This window comes from Aythya ferina (assembly GCF_964211825.1).
Source record: "Aythya ferina genome assembly, chromosome: 16".
NCBI classification, from domain to species: domain Eukaryota; kingdom Metazoa; phylum Chordata; class Aves; order Anseriformes; family Anatidae; genus Aythya; species Aythya ferina.
Window position 1 is genome coordinate 8567692 of NC_140315.1, and position 17494 is coordinate 8585185.

General features: G+C 43.1%; 1 protein-coding gene across 1 annotated transcript in view; it reads left to right on the top strand.

The window, feature by feature from the left end:
• The window catches only part of LOC311445662 (uncharacterized protein), a 169878-nt gene that overhangs the window by 130719 nt on the left and 21665 nt on the right, over positions 1-17494 (top strand). Inside the window, exons 5-6 of the mRNA XM_084538011.1 lie at positions 12527-12740; positions 17178-17351. Of these exons, the coding sequence (XP_084394137.1) occupies positions 12527-12671 (145 nt within the window). The 3' untranslated portion in view covers positions 12672-12740; positions 17178-17351. The remainder of the gene's footprint in view (positions 1-12526; positions 12741-17177; positions 17352-17494) is intronic.

Sequence of the window (17494 nt, forward strand, 5' to 3'; positions counted from 1 at the left end):
TTTTTATGAGTTATGAATATAGTCGCAGGGACAATTTCTGGATTAGAGTCTTCAGTTGGTAAAAACTGGCCACGGATCCTTCCCTTGTGCCTAGACACAAAAAGGACATAAAATGCTCCTCGTCTGTTTTGTTTTGGTGCAGTTGTTGTTGAAAATGATGCTAGGTGTACACAGGGCGTGTTGGTGCTGGGCCTTGTGGGTGAGTCTGTCCAGAGGCTGAATAAGCCTGCCTGACGCCCTAGTACTACCTAAAGTGTCTATATTGGAATAAGCAGGGATTTTTTGTTTTCATTAGAGATTATTATTAATTACAACTATTACTATTTCATTTCAAAGTACAGCTTAGGAATTGCAACATTTTCCACTTCTCCCTTGGCTCAATATCTCAAAGCATTTCAGATTAGACTGGGAAACGCTGTCACAAGGGAACAGAAGGGACCTCAGAAGCATGAAAAGGCTTCGGTCTCAGTCAGAAGAACATTTACGAGCCACAGATCCCCCAGCAGTCGGCTGTACAAAGGCATCACCACTGGATGAATTTCCATGCTCCCATTTTCTCTCGATTTTACAGTTCCACCACCCCGGTTTAGCTGAGTGGGGTGTTTGAAGCAGCGCCTGTGGGAATGGCTGTGCCGTGCAGGAGCAGGATGGAGCAGCCCCGGCTGCATTTCTGCGGGTGCTCACGCACCGCCTGGGCCCGGCAGGCAGCGTTGCTGATGGGCTGCGTGCCAGCAGCTCCCTGCTGGCCCCCCGGGAGCTGCCACCCCACCAGGACACTGGCTGGGCGCTGCTTTCCAAGCAGCAGGTACCACCTTCAAACCATAGCTCATTTCAGAAGGGCACCAGCAATGCCTCCCTGTACCCCCAAATCCTCTGCTTGCACGTGTGGCTACCAGCTTGCACATGTGGCTACCAGCTTGCATGTGTGGCTAGCAGCCCAAACTCCTTCAGCCGGGGCCTAGCAGAGCACGGGTTGTCCCACTGCTTCAGGAGCACGCTGTGTGGCTGATGCTGCCTGCTCAGCTGTTTGGTGCCGTGTCCCGAGTCCTTACACAGCGTCCAGCTGCACATAGAAGGAATTGAGAAGGGAAATTGCTCTGAAAGCACTGCGCCTCCTCTGTCTCTCCTGAGGGATCCAGTTCACATGTCCAGCCTGCTGAAAGGCTGAGCTCTCCGGGCGAGGAACGTGTATTATCTAGTTTGTATTTTATGGCAGTATATGACTGTTTTGTTATAATAACAACAACAACAATAATAATTAGGGCTGTGAGAGCCCTAAAGGGCTGGAAAGGAACCAAGCCCTGCAGGTTCTCTCAGATGTTCAAGTCTGACGAGCTCGAACCATCCAGGTTTAACCCCCAGCACCGGTGCCCTCTCTCACCCTACCGGCTACCATCGGGAGCAGGAAGTCTGCCTCTGCCCTCTGCGTGTCAGCCGGGAACCAGGATACCCTGGGGCTTCTCGAGGGAGGATCCCGCAGTCACTGGGGAGGATGTGAGTGAAACTCACTGAACTTTCGTGGATGTGGGCTGAGGGTCGTGAATCATCAGATCTTCAGCCCAGGCCAAGCCCGAGTGGGTCTGACAGTCTGCGCAGCGCCGCGCTGGTTTGGCATTGCAACACTGGCCTTTGCCCTCCGAGATCTCTGGGTGAAAGTCCCCCTTTCATGCAATTTTAAAAACACTGTGAAGGCACTAAAAGTGAGTCTTTGGTAGGAAGTGTTATAGATGATGGAAGCCTCCTGTGAAACCTCCATCCTGGTGTCTTTCATTGGCTATTCTGTCTGGGCGGCAGCAGGATCTGGAGCTGATACTGAAAGAAGAAAACAGATTTTTTCCTAGCTCTCCACACTTAATGGACCTGGAAGGAGACGAGGTTGCTGGTGCACCAGAGGGGCTGCACTGATGGCGTTCAGGTCACTGCAGAACTGAGGCACCGCTCTCCTTTCCCAGCGAGGCCGCCCAGCAATGGGAGCGTGGGATGGGGGTCCCGGCCCCGCCGAGCTCTCCTCAGCTCTAATCCCAATTCCCACAGTGTTGCCTCAGCTAATCGCTGCCTCAGTTTTCCTCACTTGTAAAATGTGGGGGTAATAACTGTGCATACCTCACAGAGGGCTGTGAGGATTCATTAATTAAACGATGTTCGGGAAGTGCTTTGAAGATGAAAAGCCCTATATAAATGCTGGGTGTTACTAGTGCTTAGTGAGTACCTTCACAGCCACAAGCAGGGCGTGCCTGCAGGAAGCAGAGCACTAGGCTGAGACTGATGGCTAAGTGCCTTTAAAAATAAATACGATCAGTAAATGCACTGCAGGTCAGCTTCCCTCTCCTCCCCCTTGGGGTAAGCTCCCACCTCAAAGGAGCTCAGGTTTTTCTTTGCCTCCTCCACTTCTGCAAAGCACAAAGGAGCTTTGGGAGTGATGAGGAGAGGATCGTGCCCATGGTAGTGATGCTAGGAGACATCACAAGCAACCAGTTCACTCACAGGTACAAAATCTGTGTGTTCAACGAGCAGCGTTGTCCTGACAGGTCCCAGAAATGGTCTGAGCAGGGCGGCAGCTCCCCTGAGCCCAGTGTACCAGGAAAATGCATGTTTGTGTGCTGAAATGCCAGGGTTGCATGCACGAGCACTGTCACTGTTAAGACAAGCACCCCGCTGACATGCAGGTGGATGACATGTACGAAGTCCCATGACTACCTGTGCAGTCATACTAATTACATGCATACTTTAGGTAGACAAAGGCAAATCTGTACTTGCTCCTTCATATACATGTTTGAATGGAAACACAGATGCGATTTCCTCTTCTTCCCAGTGCCCCTGGAAAATCTAGTATTTAATATTCACCTGACTAGGCAGAAATAAGAGAAAAGGGATTTTTGATTAGTTTAATTGTTTTTAATGACAGCCTGCCACATTTGACAGATCCTTCTTGCGAAGCTTCAAGACAGGCAGACTCTTCTTTCAGGGTTGCTGTGCGTGTTTCTGTCCTTAGTAAGATGCACTGAAGTTCCATTTTCTGAATTGGGTGGGAAGGTCACTTCTTTCACAATTCTCCCCAGGTTTGTCAGGGAATAACATACCTAAGCAATAACGTCTGACCTGGTGCAGATGTCCAGATGGAACTAATGGCAGAAACTGATAAGGTAAAAGCTGTGTTTACTAGCTTAAGCAAGACTTGATTAAAGAAAATCAACAGCTTAAGACCAAACATTGAAGCAGATTCAAATGTCCCTCTATAAGAGATTGAGGCAAAACCTGCAAATTCTTCTGAGATGGATATATAAAGTGCTTCAAAAGCAAATGCTGGTTATTCAGTGGACTGATTTATAACACTGAAATTCATCAGACATTTCATTGGGTCTTTATATTCTAAAATTATCTAGAAAAGAAGATGTAAATACCTGAGTCATAGCTAAGCAGACCTTATCTATTATGCCAGGAATAATGTTGGGCTGCTGAAGGGAACATGAAAAGAGATGAACAGAAATATCTTGTAGCTATTGAGGGGAGGACAGACGTCTTGGCTTTGGGGACACAGAGACCTCATGGGAGCAGCCAGCAATGAACAAGCTCTGCTCTGTGCAGGGAGCTTTCTTTCATCCATTCTGGAGTGCCCTTTTGGCTCGTTCCTTCTTATCATAAAGCTTATCAGGCAGCCTGGCCACGTTCTGTAACACACAGAGCACCAGGCTGGGACACAAGAAGTAAAGAGTACTGCCACTGGCAGGCTGTGATACCCCGTGCCTCAGTTTACCCATTGATTGAGGTGATAACCTTCCCAGAGTGCTGTGGTGATTAATTATTAATGTTAGTAAAGCATTCTGAAGATGAAGAGTGCTACATGCTGGCTAAAGATATTAATTACCTCAGACTCATGATGAAATTGTTATATTTACATAATGAACCAGGCACGGAAGAGCTGCAGAGATGGTCTGTCCTGGTGAACAAATTCTTCTAATTCAACTATCTCTGCCATCTTCATTATCTAAATCAAATCAAATCCTTTTTTCCACGGGGAATCTGCTCGTGGAGCAGGCAGAGCCCACATGCTCCATGTGATGCTCCCCGGATGGCAAGCAGCCACAGCACCTTTGCTAATTTCAGTCCCTGCCCAGCCCATGAAACTCACCTCACCCAGAACTTGTTTCAACTTCTCCAGCTGTTCTTGGCATGTGTTGAGATTTCATAAAGCTGATGCCATCAACTCCCACACACATGGCAAGAGAGAGTGAGAGAGAAAACCCACACACAGTAACTAATATATAGGGAGAAGAGATATTTGCATGGGAGAGCACAAACATGAGGCTTTTCTAGCTGGCTCCAATGGCTTCTGACTGTTAATGCTCAGATGCAAAGGGATATGCAAAGGAGGAGGGTGACTCAGGGAGTCCTTCCCAATGCACAGCTCCAGGAAGACGCACGCTGCTTTGAGCAGGGCCGCTCGATTAGTTTTTATGGAGGTCAGCTGGGTGATGCTTCCTGCAGTCCCACAGCAGCACAAAGCGGTGTCATCGCTTCGACTCTGCCAGCCTCGGTGGGCAGCAGGTGGTGTCCTCCCAGCGGGAACTGCTTCCCAACAGACTGGTGAGGGATGGAGAGGGTGACACGTCTCGGCCACCAGAGAGGTCTGGAGAAATCTTACTCATGGTCCAGGTTCAGAATGCAATCTACCCCCTGAGTTATTTTTGCTAGATATTATACACCATAATAGTTGCATTCCCCTTATTGGTCCTTTCTGGATTTCCTTTATTTTTTTTGGAGGCAAGTGCATGATTTTCCAGGCTTTTCAGTCTCTGAGACTTGTCAGTCCATAATTCAGTATCCAGATGATGCCAAGGCATTTAATAGATCCTTTTAATGTAATAATCTCACATCAGTTTCAATGTGAAAAATCTTGCAGCTGCACACGAGGGAGGGTTTAAACACAAACCCGAGTACAGGCAGTGACACACTTTTCCATACTCACATTTAGATCTGGGCAAATTTCCAGGGGAATCCACCTTTGTCTCCTACAGCCAGGACTTCAGAAGGAGCAATGGATTGTTCAGCAGCGAGCAGTCAGACAACAGTCCTGCTTAGGGTCTGATCTACCTAGTACAGGACAGACAGCTATTGTATTTGGGATAAGACAACAGCAATAATACCAAGACTCAGTGCAAAACATGGTTTGTTACACTGAAGTCAATGCCTTAGCTGAGAACAGAGTTGCTTCCTTTGCTCTTCATGCCCACCTTGCAGCCCAGCGCTGCTTATCTGCTCTGCTCTGCCTTGTTCAGTGTGGGATCCAGCTGGTGGGCTGCAGTTGCTTCATTAACCACTAACGTGCTGCACACTAAGAAAGTACCTAAATGTGTTTTATAATGATTGAAAGGCTACAAGGACAGTGTGCTGACTGCCTTATTGCATACTCAGAGAGCCCTGCAAAAGCTTGGCCAAATTGTGGGGTTTAATGGACGCCAAGCATCAGGCCTTCCATTTCCTCTTCTATTTATGTTCTCTGTTTTAATGAAAACCACAAATCTTTCCGGGTGAATTGTTTCTTAAGTGAATTTAGAACAGTTAACACTTGCATTTATTAATTTTGTAGAAAAACAGGTATTACTGGTTGCTTAGGACTCCAAGTGCTATCTCAGAGCTCATTGGATGCCAGCTGCAAAATCTTGGTGCTAAGCCTTTGTTGATGATTAAGCCAGGGATGTTATTTTCAGTGCCATGGAGCACCTCCAGCTGTGGCTCCACAATGACCCGAGGAGGACTCAGCACCTCGGACAACACCTCTGCAATTAGTCTGCAAAGCAAAAATAAATGCAAAAAATAATAATAAATGTTTAGGACCAGATTTTCGCAACTGTGCGCACAGAAAGGTAACTGTTTGTATAACCTCAGCACGCATCTGCTGAGATCTCTGATACTTTGTGGATGGCACATCTGAATTATTCTTATGAATTGCATGCTTAAGCAATAAATGAGAGCCAAGTCCTAAAGCTACTCATGTCCCAATCCATGAATATGAACTGATTGTATTTTTAATATGAATGTTTGGGTTTCTGAGATCAGGCACTGAGTTTTGATATGCCCTTATCTGAGGAAGTATCTGTGGTGCCTTCTCCCTAAGGTAGCACTCCCAGATCCCACCGTGCCCTGGAGTTTTGTTCCACGGTTCCTTGATTGCATGATCAGAAATGCTCTTTCAGTAATTTCACCTCATTTCTTTTCACTAATGACAGATCTTTTCTCTCTGCAAAACCACCTTCAAATTCTTGATTTCTTTTACTGGGTCACTGTTAGCTCTTCTGTGCTGGAGATTTTTTGCAGATAGGCTTTATGCCAGTCTCCTGCATAAAACTGAATTACATCTTGAGCAGGTATGAACTTGGAACAATTCCTACCTCCCAGGTAAAATAACTCACCGGATGCATAGGCATACTGTGAATCCTGCACAGACTGAAGAGGCTGGGAAGCTGAAAGGACATTTTTCTAACTCGCAGCTGAATTTCTCCTGGTGAAGGATATGTACAACCAACTGCAAGAAAACAAATGATTGTTCTGATTTATTTTCCACTGTAGGAATAATTGGTAACATTGTTCTTCTTGGCAAAGATGAATAGTTGGAACCAGACTATTTCAGAGACAAAATATCCACAGGGAGAGATTTTTGAGGCAGTCATAGGATGCACCCTACAGAGTGTGATTCTCATGACATTAAAGCAGTGCTAATGGCACTGTGATTAACTTCTAATGAAGAAAGAAATGAACCTGATAAACACAGCATAAATGTTCTACGGCAAGGACAATAAAAATATTAAATTTTAGGCAAGGTCTGGCTCTCTCTGAAGCCAAATCAGATGAGCTTACTGAACTTAGCCATAACAGGCAAAAGAATTTATGACTGTGGAGGACGAAGAAATACTGCCGTGAGTCTGAGTTGCTGAATAACTCTATACCACAGAAGAGATCCCCCAGAGTTTTGCAATAGTAACTGTTGTGCTACTTTGTGGAATTCTCTGACCCTTTGATAATGTTTCCTCCTTTTAACAGCACAATCCGCACTGCTTCTTGAAAGCTTTTAGAATATTTTTCCTTATGCTTTTATCCTAGAGAAGAAGGCAGGCCTGCATTTGGTATTTAGGACAGGGAGCTGGCAATCTGGATTCTTTTCAGCTTTGTCACTAAACCGTGGTATGACTTTGGTCTACTCATTGTAAAGCGCCACGGCTTAGGGAAGCTATGGGGAGTCTCTGTGCCTCGCGGAAAGGATCCTGTGTGTGCCTACTGAAGTGACCGCTTTCCCTAGCCTTGCACTCGGCAGTACCAGCTCCTTCACTGCTTCTTTGCCGCCTGGCAGAAAGTACTCCCACCTGTACCATGCTGAGGTTCATGTTCTCGGGGTACCCACAGTCTGTGATATCCATGGAATTGTAACGCCGGAGCTTTGCTCATTTACCTTATCCCCAACATCAGCTAAGCCTCTTAGTAAAACAGGAGTTTATTTAGTAACAATTAAAATTAGACATTTAGATATTAAACTGGGAGGAAGTAATCAAGTAAAATGAAAATTATTCCAATTCTAGCTGAAATTTTGCAACCAGAGGCTAGTGTTTTAGGCTCTCCTCCCCAGAATCTCAAAGAATGTCCACATGCTCAGGCACTGGGATCCATTAGCCCCAGTCCTGAATATACATCATGCTCCATCCTTCTTGGAGCAACTCTTTGAAGTTCTCCACACTTTTGTTCCCTAGAAATTAAGTTTTATAATATAAATGCATCTCTAATTGGCTTTTACCAAAGCCAGCAGCAATGGATATTTTACCAGTGGTTCCTCTGGGTTTAGACCTAATTGACCAGAAGGTGTGTGACCTCTATAAATACACCTGCTGGCCTTTCCTGGGAGCGAGGTGCCTTATTATTTCTCCTTTCCTCCTATCCAGCCTGCTGGCTACTGCTTCCCACCCACTCTGAGCTGCTCCCTTGGTTTCCTTGTACAGAGTTATTAGTGTTATTCAAACATTGGTTATACACAGATTCTATTAAGCTTATGATCTGTGTTAGTGGTTTCCTATAGAGACCTATACGTGCTACATTGTGCATATAGGTTAGTTATTGATAACAAGTTGCTCAGGGGGGACTCATCTATGAGAACAGGAACTTCTCAGCTTTATGCTCTGACACTGTCACTTAGGCTATAATTTTCAAAACCCTCCAACAATAACATGCTTAATTTTTAATATCTACCTTCAGGTGAGTCACTGAGCACCTCAAGCTTCTGTTAACTTCATTTGGATTTGAGGTGCTGGTCTTGAAATGAGGCCACTGGCATTGGGCACCTCCAACTTTCCCTGACTTTGGCTTTTGGGTGCCTGTACACACTAGAAACAAGCTAAACAAAAACATTTTTTTTTTTTTTTTTTTTTTTTTTTGAAGAGCCTTCAACATTAAAATGGGACTTCCAATTTCTAAAGGCTGACAGGGAATTAGTTTTGAGTCAGTCTTTGTGTGGTCATTTTTACTCTGCAATGAGCGTATTCTTGCACAGAATTACACTAAAAAAATTGTCAAGAGACATTGTCTTTTGTTTCCATGAGTTTGCAAATATTCCCAAGCAAATGTGATGTAAGCCAGCAAGACCCAGCTTTTATCCTCCCAAATAAAAGACCTTCCTGAACAACATAGACCCTCAGCTAACTTTGAGCTCCGGTGGCTGCCGGAGGGAGGGTGCTGCTGATCTCACGCTGCCAGCAGCCATAAGGCCCAAGCCTTTTGCCATGGCACTGACACGGTGCTGAGACAGCCTCTGCCTGAGCAGGCGTGCATTGCTGTGTGCCCAAAGCAACCAGGAACAGCACTGCTGTAACAGCAGCTAGAAGATTATACAATGTATGTGGCAAAATAATTCCTGTCTCAGTGCACCAGGAGCTCCTCCCCATGTAAACAAACTCTTGGTCGCTTATGAAAGTTGGACTTTGCTTCTTAAATTATTTACGTCTTGTAAATTTAAGGTACCCTGAAAAAAATGGAGCAGAAAATAGATATTCAGGTACTTGGCACCATTTTCCAAAATTTCTGTTTGCATTCCCAGCAGCCTAAGCAGATAGATATATTATGAATCTGGCCTTTGATGCTCCAGGCTACTGCAAAAAGTTCAAAGCAGACACACACTGAGGTCACTGTTGCATCTTGCTGCGAGTGTAATGTAGACATCTGGAGCACTGCTAGGTTGGCTCTCCCAGGCAATGGCAGCTGGCTGTGCAGCAGTGTCCTTCTGCCCAGGCAGAACAGTGTAGCTCGTGCGAGCTCAGTGCTGCTACAGCCAGGCTACCACAGCGACGTGGACAAGGGAAATTATGGCTGCAGCAGGGGGGCTCCATATAGTACTGGCATGGCATCACGTTTTGATGAGACTTTAGTAAAACTAAGTTTCCCAAATTCCTCTGATGAAGGACATTTTATGTGTTCAGTCGGTTTCATTGCCTAATTATGAACAGCAACTAAGACTTTCACACACGTAGTTTGTAATTATTCACATTTTGCAAAATTCCCTTGCCTTGACTTCTCTATTACTACTAGTAGTGTAGTAGTAGTAGTAGTAGTAAGGCATACTGCACATTTTATTATTTATCCAAGTTCCATAGACCAAGCCACGTCATCAAGCCTCACATCTTCAGCTGACAGCAAAATGGCCCAGACCTGAAGCAGCTGGCTTGATGCTGCTGTGATTGTGGCTCACATGTACCTTGACAGACTCCACAACATCTTAGGAAACTGAATTAAACTGGTAGTACACAGGCATGCAGCACATACCACCGAGGCTGATTCTGCAGATGGTCAGACCATGAGTGAGCTTGCCCACAGGAGCAGTCCAACCCAAGGACTCCCACTGATTGCAACACTGCAGTGAGATTATTTGCATACATGAATTTGTGCGTGTGGATATGTTCTTGTATTTATCAGTCCTGTAGTTCCTAGGTACCATCAACTTCCAGTGACCTTTCTGGGAGTTGGCGGCATTTAGGGCTGCATCGTATCCCGTGCATCTGTCCTAATTCAGCGACTCACTGAACTGCTCCAGTAAGACTCATGCAGATCTGTATGCGATTTACGGAATGGGGAACACGTTGAGTGCCTTTACGCGCCTCTAATCAGTGATTTAATTGTACTTTCAAAACACTGCTTTGAAAACTGCGCTCTCTGTGAAAAATAAAGCCAATGCTAATGTTTTTTTCCTCATGCTATTAGGTTGGGTCAGATTGGGAAACACGTGTGCAGGCAGGCAGAGGCCGCCAGGCCGGCTGGCTTCGAGGCCTTGTTGGCGAGAGCTCAGCAGGGCCCTGCGCTGGGGCCTGGGCACCAATGTCCCACACAAAGAAAACAGTTCCTCGAGGAGATACCTTGAAGCCAAAGTAACTGAGCAGGGGTTCTGCGTTATGTTATTTCTTTTCTTGTTGGTGTCTGTACACTGCAGCCACGGTGGTGGGCAAACCACAGCGTGGCCTGATTGTCTGGGCAGACGGACGGAACAATGCCGGCCCCTTCTTCACGGGCTGCTTCTCCTGGAAAAGGCTTTCTGACTCGGCTGTGGGGTTTTGCAACAGTATGGAGTGAATATGTCCAAATGGGAAAGTCTCCAAATGGTGACTGGGACATTAGTACGAAGTATTATTAATAAATGAATTGACTTTGTTTTTATTAGCTAAATAAATAAACCTAGGCTCATATTGTTGGAGTGAAACTAAAACTGGGAGAGACAACATTAAGAACACAACTAGAATAAAAGCTGCCACACAGTAAATCAAAGAAAAAGAAAAGTACATGGCTATTAATGTTCTACTATAACATTCCTCACAAGCTCTCTGCAGTGTGGAGAACTGCAAGCCAACATTTTTCAACAGTCCCAAAGAATGCGAAATGTAAATGTTTAGAAGAGTGTTTTTCTTGCCAAGCTGAGAGCAATCATAAACATCAGCTTCTACTAGAAACATTTTAAAAAGATGCACTCCTTGCTGCCAGCTTTGGAGAGCAACACCATTTAAATTAGATTGGAGTGTCCTTGGATTCTTGACACTCCATTGCTACCTTTTATTTGCCAAAAATTGTTGGATCGATGTTATGTTTGAATTTAAAGTATGAACTGCAACTGTATTAAATATGTTGCTTAAATGTTATGTGGATAAGCAGTCAGTTAACCTGCCTTGGATTCATTTTGAGGAAGACACGGGTCAAAAGAAAACGTTGAGGGAAAAGAACCATTGTTTTAATTATTGTACTTATTTTCTGTGCCATTACAAATGTGCATGGTGTGTCAAGTGGCACTCACAGATTTGTTGAGGTGTAGTATTGCCATAGCTAATAATATCCTAAAAGCTAACCATGACTTACTCCTTACTGTAACCACTCTGCCTTTCAGCTGAGAGGTCTGTAAATATCATTAATAAAATTATCCAGTAAACCGCCATTGTAGATCTGTATTAGGTAATACTAAACTGCTGATCCTGACAGCATGTTATTTCTTCACAATAACATCCTCCTATAAATTGTCATCTGATAATCTTAGCCAAAATGTTAAAATACAGGAAAATTGAAATGCTTTGCGAACTAAAGCCAGTTTCAACTGATTGTTTTAGTTATATCACCCTCAGATTCCAAACAAATCAAATTATATAATTTTAGCATTTTCTAAAAAGTAAAACATTTTAGCTTTGGGATTCAAAGTTTCCATTTTAGTTTAGTGCTTAATTATATTTTTGGAAACCCTTAAAGCAAAATTAAATATTTGAATCAAACCATTTCCGTATGAACCAAAACATCTTTTTTGTCAGTGCTGCGAGTGAATCAAATTTAATATGTTTTTAGAAGAAAGAGCCGTCTCTGATCACAACCCAAAGCATCTCCTTATATAATCAGTGCTCATTTTGTTCACCTCCCTTATTTTGCACCATGAGAGCAGATGGACTTGGGTTCACCTGGTCATTTGTGGATCATAGTTATTCATCTTTACACTTTTCATTTCAATAAAAGACTTTGAAATAATCTAGGAAAAATCTGTTCTTAGAGAAACTTTCCTGGTGTTATGTATAGCATGCCACTTCTTTGGAACAACTTTGTAAATTTGAAAGAGGATTTTCAAAGGCATAGAGAGCAGTTTGGAGCACCAGTCTCAGATAAACAGATTCTTAAAGAAGGATGACAAAGCTAATGCTACTTTGAAACTGTAGTACTGAAATAGTAATGGTGAAATCATGAGATTTCATTTTCAAAAACAGTAATATATTTTTAGTTCTTTTTTTTCTTCCTTTTTTAATTTGTATTTTGGGATGATCACATGCTACTTCTACAGGATACTTCTGCAAGTGTGGCTGCTGGGACTGTCCAGCTGCTCTGTTCTCCTCCAGTAGTCCCGTCTGAGAACAGCTGAACTTGTGGGGCATATGATGAAAAGCAAGGAGAAAACACCTCGTCATTATAAGCAGATGTTTTGAATGAATGCAGAAGACTGAATTAATTTCCTCTTTTTCTCTCTTTGTTGCTACAGAAACAGTGATCTTTGGAGTTTACAACTGTTACCTGTGTCAAAGAAACAGAGACTAAAAGTGAGTGTAAGAGCAGAGAATACCTGCAGCCATCGCAGGGTGGAAGGACATGAAAAAGATCCAACAGCAGCAAATAAGAAGATGTGAGCTATGCTATGCTCACAGTGGAATCATTAGGAATTTTGCCATGAGAACAGAACGGAGTTGTTCTTTCAGGTATGAAATGCACTGTAAATTACAAATATTGAGCTCACATTAAGAGGTTAAGACAGGAAGCTGCTTTCTTTCTAGGATGAGCCAAGAAGCTGCAATAGCTGGGTCTCTAAACTTGTGTATTCTAGCCAAGCCTTGGCAGAAGTCTTGCTTCCAGCATCCCTTGAGGGTATTTTTACTTCCCAGTAATATATATCATAGTTCTCCCATCCCTTCCTTGAGTTCTGGTGTCCTTCTGTCTCTTTTCCATCTGATCAAGAGCCTACATAGTAATCCAAAGTACACTGGAGTCAGTAGATGTCTTTGCACTGTCTTTAATAGGCTCTGAATCAGAACAGAGAGGTCATAGTTAGGTTTGTAATTCGTTTTGCAGATAAATTGGAACATTTTGCCATTGTTTTGATTTGAACCTCAGATAGTCCTAGAAATAGCAGAAATAGCACATACATAAAGCCAGGTTCATGCCAATGGAACAACCAGGAGAGTTTATGTATGCCATCCCAAGAGAAACGGGATCTTGGTGGCGGAACCGGGAAAGCAGTCTCAGAGTCCTCACTTCCCTCCGTGTGCTTTCACCATTTGATCACACAAACTCCCCCAGATTATCATAAAATTGTGCAAAGAGCAACATCCAGTAGAGACCAGCTCTGCCTGGCTCCTATGAGCCTGCCAAGGCTGTTGGGATAGCGAGGGAAGAGACACACAATTCATTTTAAGAAGGTTTTCCTCCCCTATTTTGTCGTTGTCTTTGTGGTGGTTTGTGAAATGCTGGGAAGGGACATTACAATGAACAGAAAATGTTCCAAGGAAACCAGCCTTCTCCATGCCGTTGCCCAACAAGCATCCAGCGTACCAACCGCGGAGCTTAGCATAGGAGTGTATGACACGACACACATGGGGACTGTGATTTCTGCTGGGATAAGGCCTGTCTGAATTCACAGCGCAGAGAAAGGGCAGAGAATTAGAGCCTGTCCCTGCCTGGTCAGGCTCTCCCTCACCTCCAATACAAATGCAGGTGCAAAATTATCAAGACTGTATTTTTTTGCATAATTTAAAGCTGTAAAATGGAAGCTGCCTTTGAGCATTTGGCTCTTCCTCTCTTGCAAGTTAGGGCCAGATGCAAAAGAAGACTTAAGCACCTACAACTCGGTAGGTTCCTCCCTGCTCAGGATAACATTTCTTCCAGTACCAGCAATTTTATGTCTAGACATGCCCAGAACTGCTGTGATCTGAGCAGCTTAGTACATAGTTCCCACCTAAAACCTGTTGGGATCCTGAAAGAAGTAAAGGAGCCTCCATTTTCTCAGGCCAGCCAAATCAAATGGAATGTTCTGAACAAGCCTCATACACACCAGCAGGACCAGTCCCCTTGTATGGTACAGTCATAACTACTTTCTTTTAAATTTGACCAGAGGGGAGTGGTGATATCTGGCTGAACAGTGCTTTTGACTGACAAACACAAGCAAAGTCAGAGACGTTCTTAGCTATTTTGTGTAAGGGTCCAGGCCTGCCCCGGTCTTGTGGGCATTGTCTAGGAGAATAAACATTCCCTTTGGGAATGAGATTGGAAATCTGAAAGTTTCCACCACAAAGAAGAAAGGAAAACACACACACACACACACACACACACATGCCCCTTTCAAGGAAAACATAAATGTAGAGAATTAAAAATAATAATAATAACAAAAAAAAACCTGAAGAAACCACAGTTATTTTGCTGGCTAATATCACGAAGACATGATAGTACTTGCAGCTTCCTGCTTGGACCTGGCTTGCTCCAAAGTTATTTTGTGTGTTAATCATGTGGTTTAGATGATGAAGATTAGGTCTGAGTAAGCTGTTTCAGATAAAAGGGGAAAAAGCAGCAACCAAACCTTCACCCAAAACTCCGACCTAAACTTTTCTAAGCTTTGAAAAGAAAAAAAAAAAAGTATTCACTTTTCTTTATTATTCTTTTGTTTTGCAATTAAGATTTTATTTAAAGGTACAATTATTCATTAGCTACAGTTATTCATTCAAAGTTTTAAAAGTGCAGAATGTTGTAAGAAGGACTACTGTTATCAGTACAAACACAAAAGTACATTTCTTTCCCTTTTCCTGAACTGAGCTTTCTAATAGCACTTTTTTTTTTTTTAATTCTTTTTACTGTTTCCAGTATAACCAACAGCATACTGTGTAAGTTTCTACACAGTTTTTTGTTTTCTATGCATCTTGGCCTGGAATGTTCAGTTACAGATTTCCCGATAAAGACTCCAGCTGACAGCTAGCAATTTGGCCAGTATTTCTCAAAAAATAGGTATATAAAATCACGTTCTAAAACCAAACGGAAGTGTGTAAGGGGTCTGATTCTCAAAAAACAAGAATTGCTTGTTGCTCAGCAATTTTGAAAATTAAACTATGTTCTTTAGTGCTTTACTGTGTAATACTTTTAGATACCTATTTTTAAGTATTTGCCTCAATGGGTGGGATACTTTTGTGTTTGATTTGCACACATTTGGCATGTAGTGTGCAAAGGAAATACATACCTTCTCCACTTATGTGCTGGCTGGGCAACTCTTTGCATATGCGTAACAAGTCCAATATTTGCTTATGCAGACATTATATAAGTACAATTGTAACTGCTGGCCCAATCTTCCATTGCTTTTAAATTATGCAGACTGGGAGCCTGGCACTTCCAGATGTGCTAGACAGGGTTTTACACACCCTGTGGACTTGTTCTGAGTCCCATGGGTTTGGACACAGCTGTAAGGCGGTGGGGAATCGGGCTCTAGGATATTGTATGAGAACACTTCTATTTAGAAAATCAACCTTCTAGAAAATCAAGTCTCCTGCATTTCAGTCCACTATAAAGCACCAGCGTGCAGCAGAGCTGACTTGAAATGACCCATAATGGACTAGCCATGGGGCAGGGTACCGGTCAGGAGATACTGTAACATCAGGCATTTCACAACAGAGCTGGACCTTGATCCTTCCAAAGTTCAGGCAAATAAATGAGATGCTCAAATTAGGAGTCTAGCTCCTTCACTGCAGTCACTGTCAAGAGCCATATAGCTTTAAAAAGAGATTGAGTTTCTGAGACATTAAGGAAACAGGGATTCTAACAGTTAAGCACGATTAATCCAAGCCTTAGAGCCAAGAACATGCAAAAGTGAAGTGTCACAGAAGGACATAAGACTGTGGCAAGCGCTGTCTGGAGACTGCTATTCAGTCGTTTGATTTTTCTGCACATCTGCAATTACTGATTTCAAGTGGGATTGTTGGAGGGGATCTACTTTTCGTGACAGCTGCTGTTTGTGCAGCGGTTCAAACCCAACTGCAGTCAGGATATATTAAAAATGGAATGAGTAAGCTGCTCTAGAGAGTGACTTCCATCATTATAAACTAAAGAGGCTCGGATTAGCATTTGAACTTTTTGAATGCTTATTCTAATTAAACCACAGAATCTTCTGAGAGCTTCATCCATCACTAATTAAGACATGCAACCATTTATCTGTGGTTCATCCGTGCACTTAGCAGTTTGTGCTTTAGTGGGACTTAGCAGTGCAAAGTGTCTGCGCTGGGCTAAATGCCACTCAGAGGAACACATGGACTAATGAACTCTGCACTTTTTTATTAACCGTCTTACCCCTTCCGTACTCGGGAATACTAGTGTGGCTTCAGATGTGGAGCTAAAACAAATAATCCACTTCAAAAATAAACTGCCCTAGGAAGTATCTTTGAGCTTTTTAATGTTGAATTAAATATAAAAATAAAAACACGTGAATGCAAATAACTCTTCCTGCAAAGAATGCAGCACAAACTTCCGAGTGTTTTGGTAGTACCTGAGAGCTGGGATATAAAACTGCCTGTAAACAACAGTGAATCTGTCTGGCAGCTCTGTTTTATTTCTCTCTCTTCTCCATCTCCCCCAGTACAAATTAATAAATATTGATGAGAAAGAGAAGCAATAAGACTTATCTATTAATTTCTCTCCTTTTATTTTCTGGACATGCTTAATTTAAAAGTGTGTTGGGGTTACCTTTAGTCATATATATGGCTGTTTGAGCCTTTTATTAGCCATGATTCATTCTGCATATCAGCACAAGGTGGTGATCATGCTTTCAGTCTGTATCTGTTCCATGATGCTCGGTTATCTGTCTGCCCCTGAGCTATCGGTAGGTATGGATTTGCATGTACACTGTTGTCCTATGACAATAGTATGCCAGGAATGACCGGTCTGGTATTACCTGGTCAGGTGAGGTTCCATTCAAATAATGTACATGCCACCAAAACAATTCAGATCAAAGGTCTGTCTTTCAACAGAATTAAAATGTACGGACTTCTAAAGCAATTTTAGCAGTTGGCTTTACAAATGAACTTATGTCAGCTGCTCTGTATGATGACTGACTAAATTACTTATATATCTAATCTTATCTAGCTATCTGTCTGTCTGTTTTTCAGCATTTCAGTACCCATCACCATATTATCTAGGCGCCACCATAAGATTAAGAAGCTCTGTAGTGACATTCTCAACATGATCTGCTCAGAGGTCATTAGCAGAGCCTTTCATACTGGCAAGGATCGGAGGAGAGCAAGGAAGTGCGCAGCAGAAGGAGAGAAAAAGGAAAAGAGGCGGTAAGCAGTTGGAGCCATTTTAGTTGTGCTCATCCTGTGTGGCTTGCTTAGCTAGTACTGAAATGTAAGAACCTCATGTCAGCTGTCTTTATTTTGATATGAGGACTATAGTACTTGTTGTTACACTGCTGTTACATCAGAAA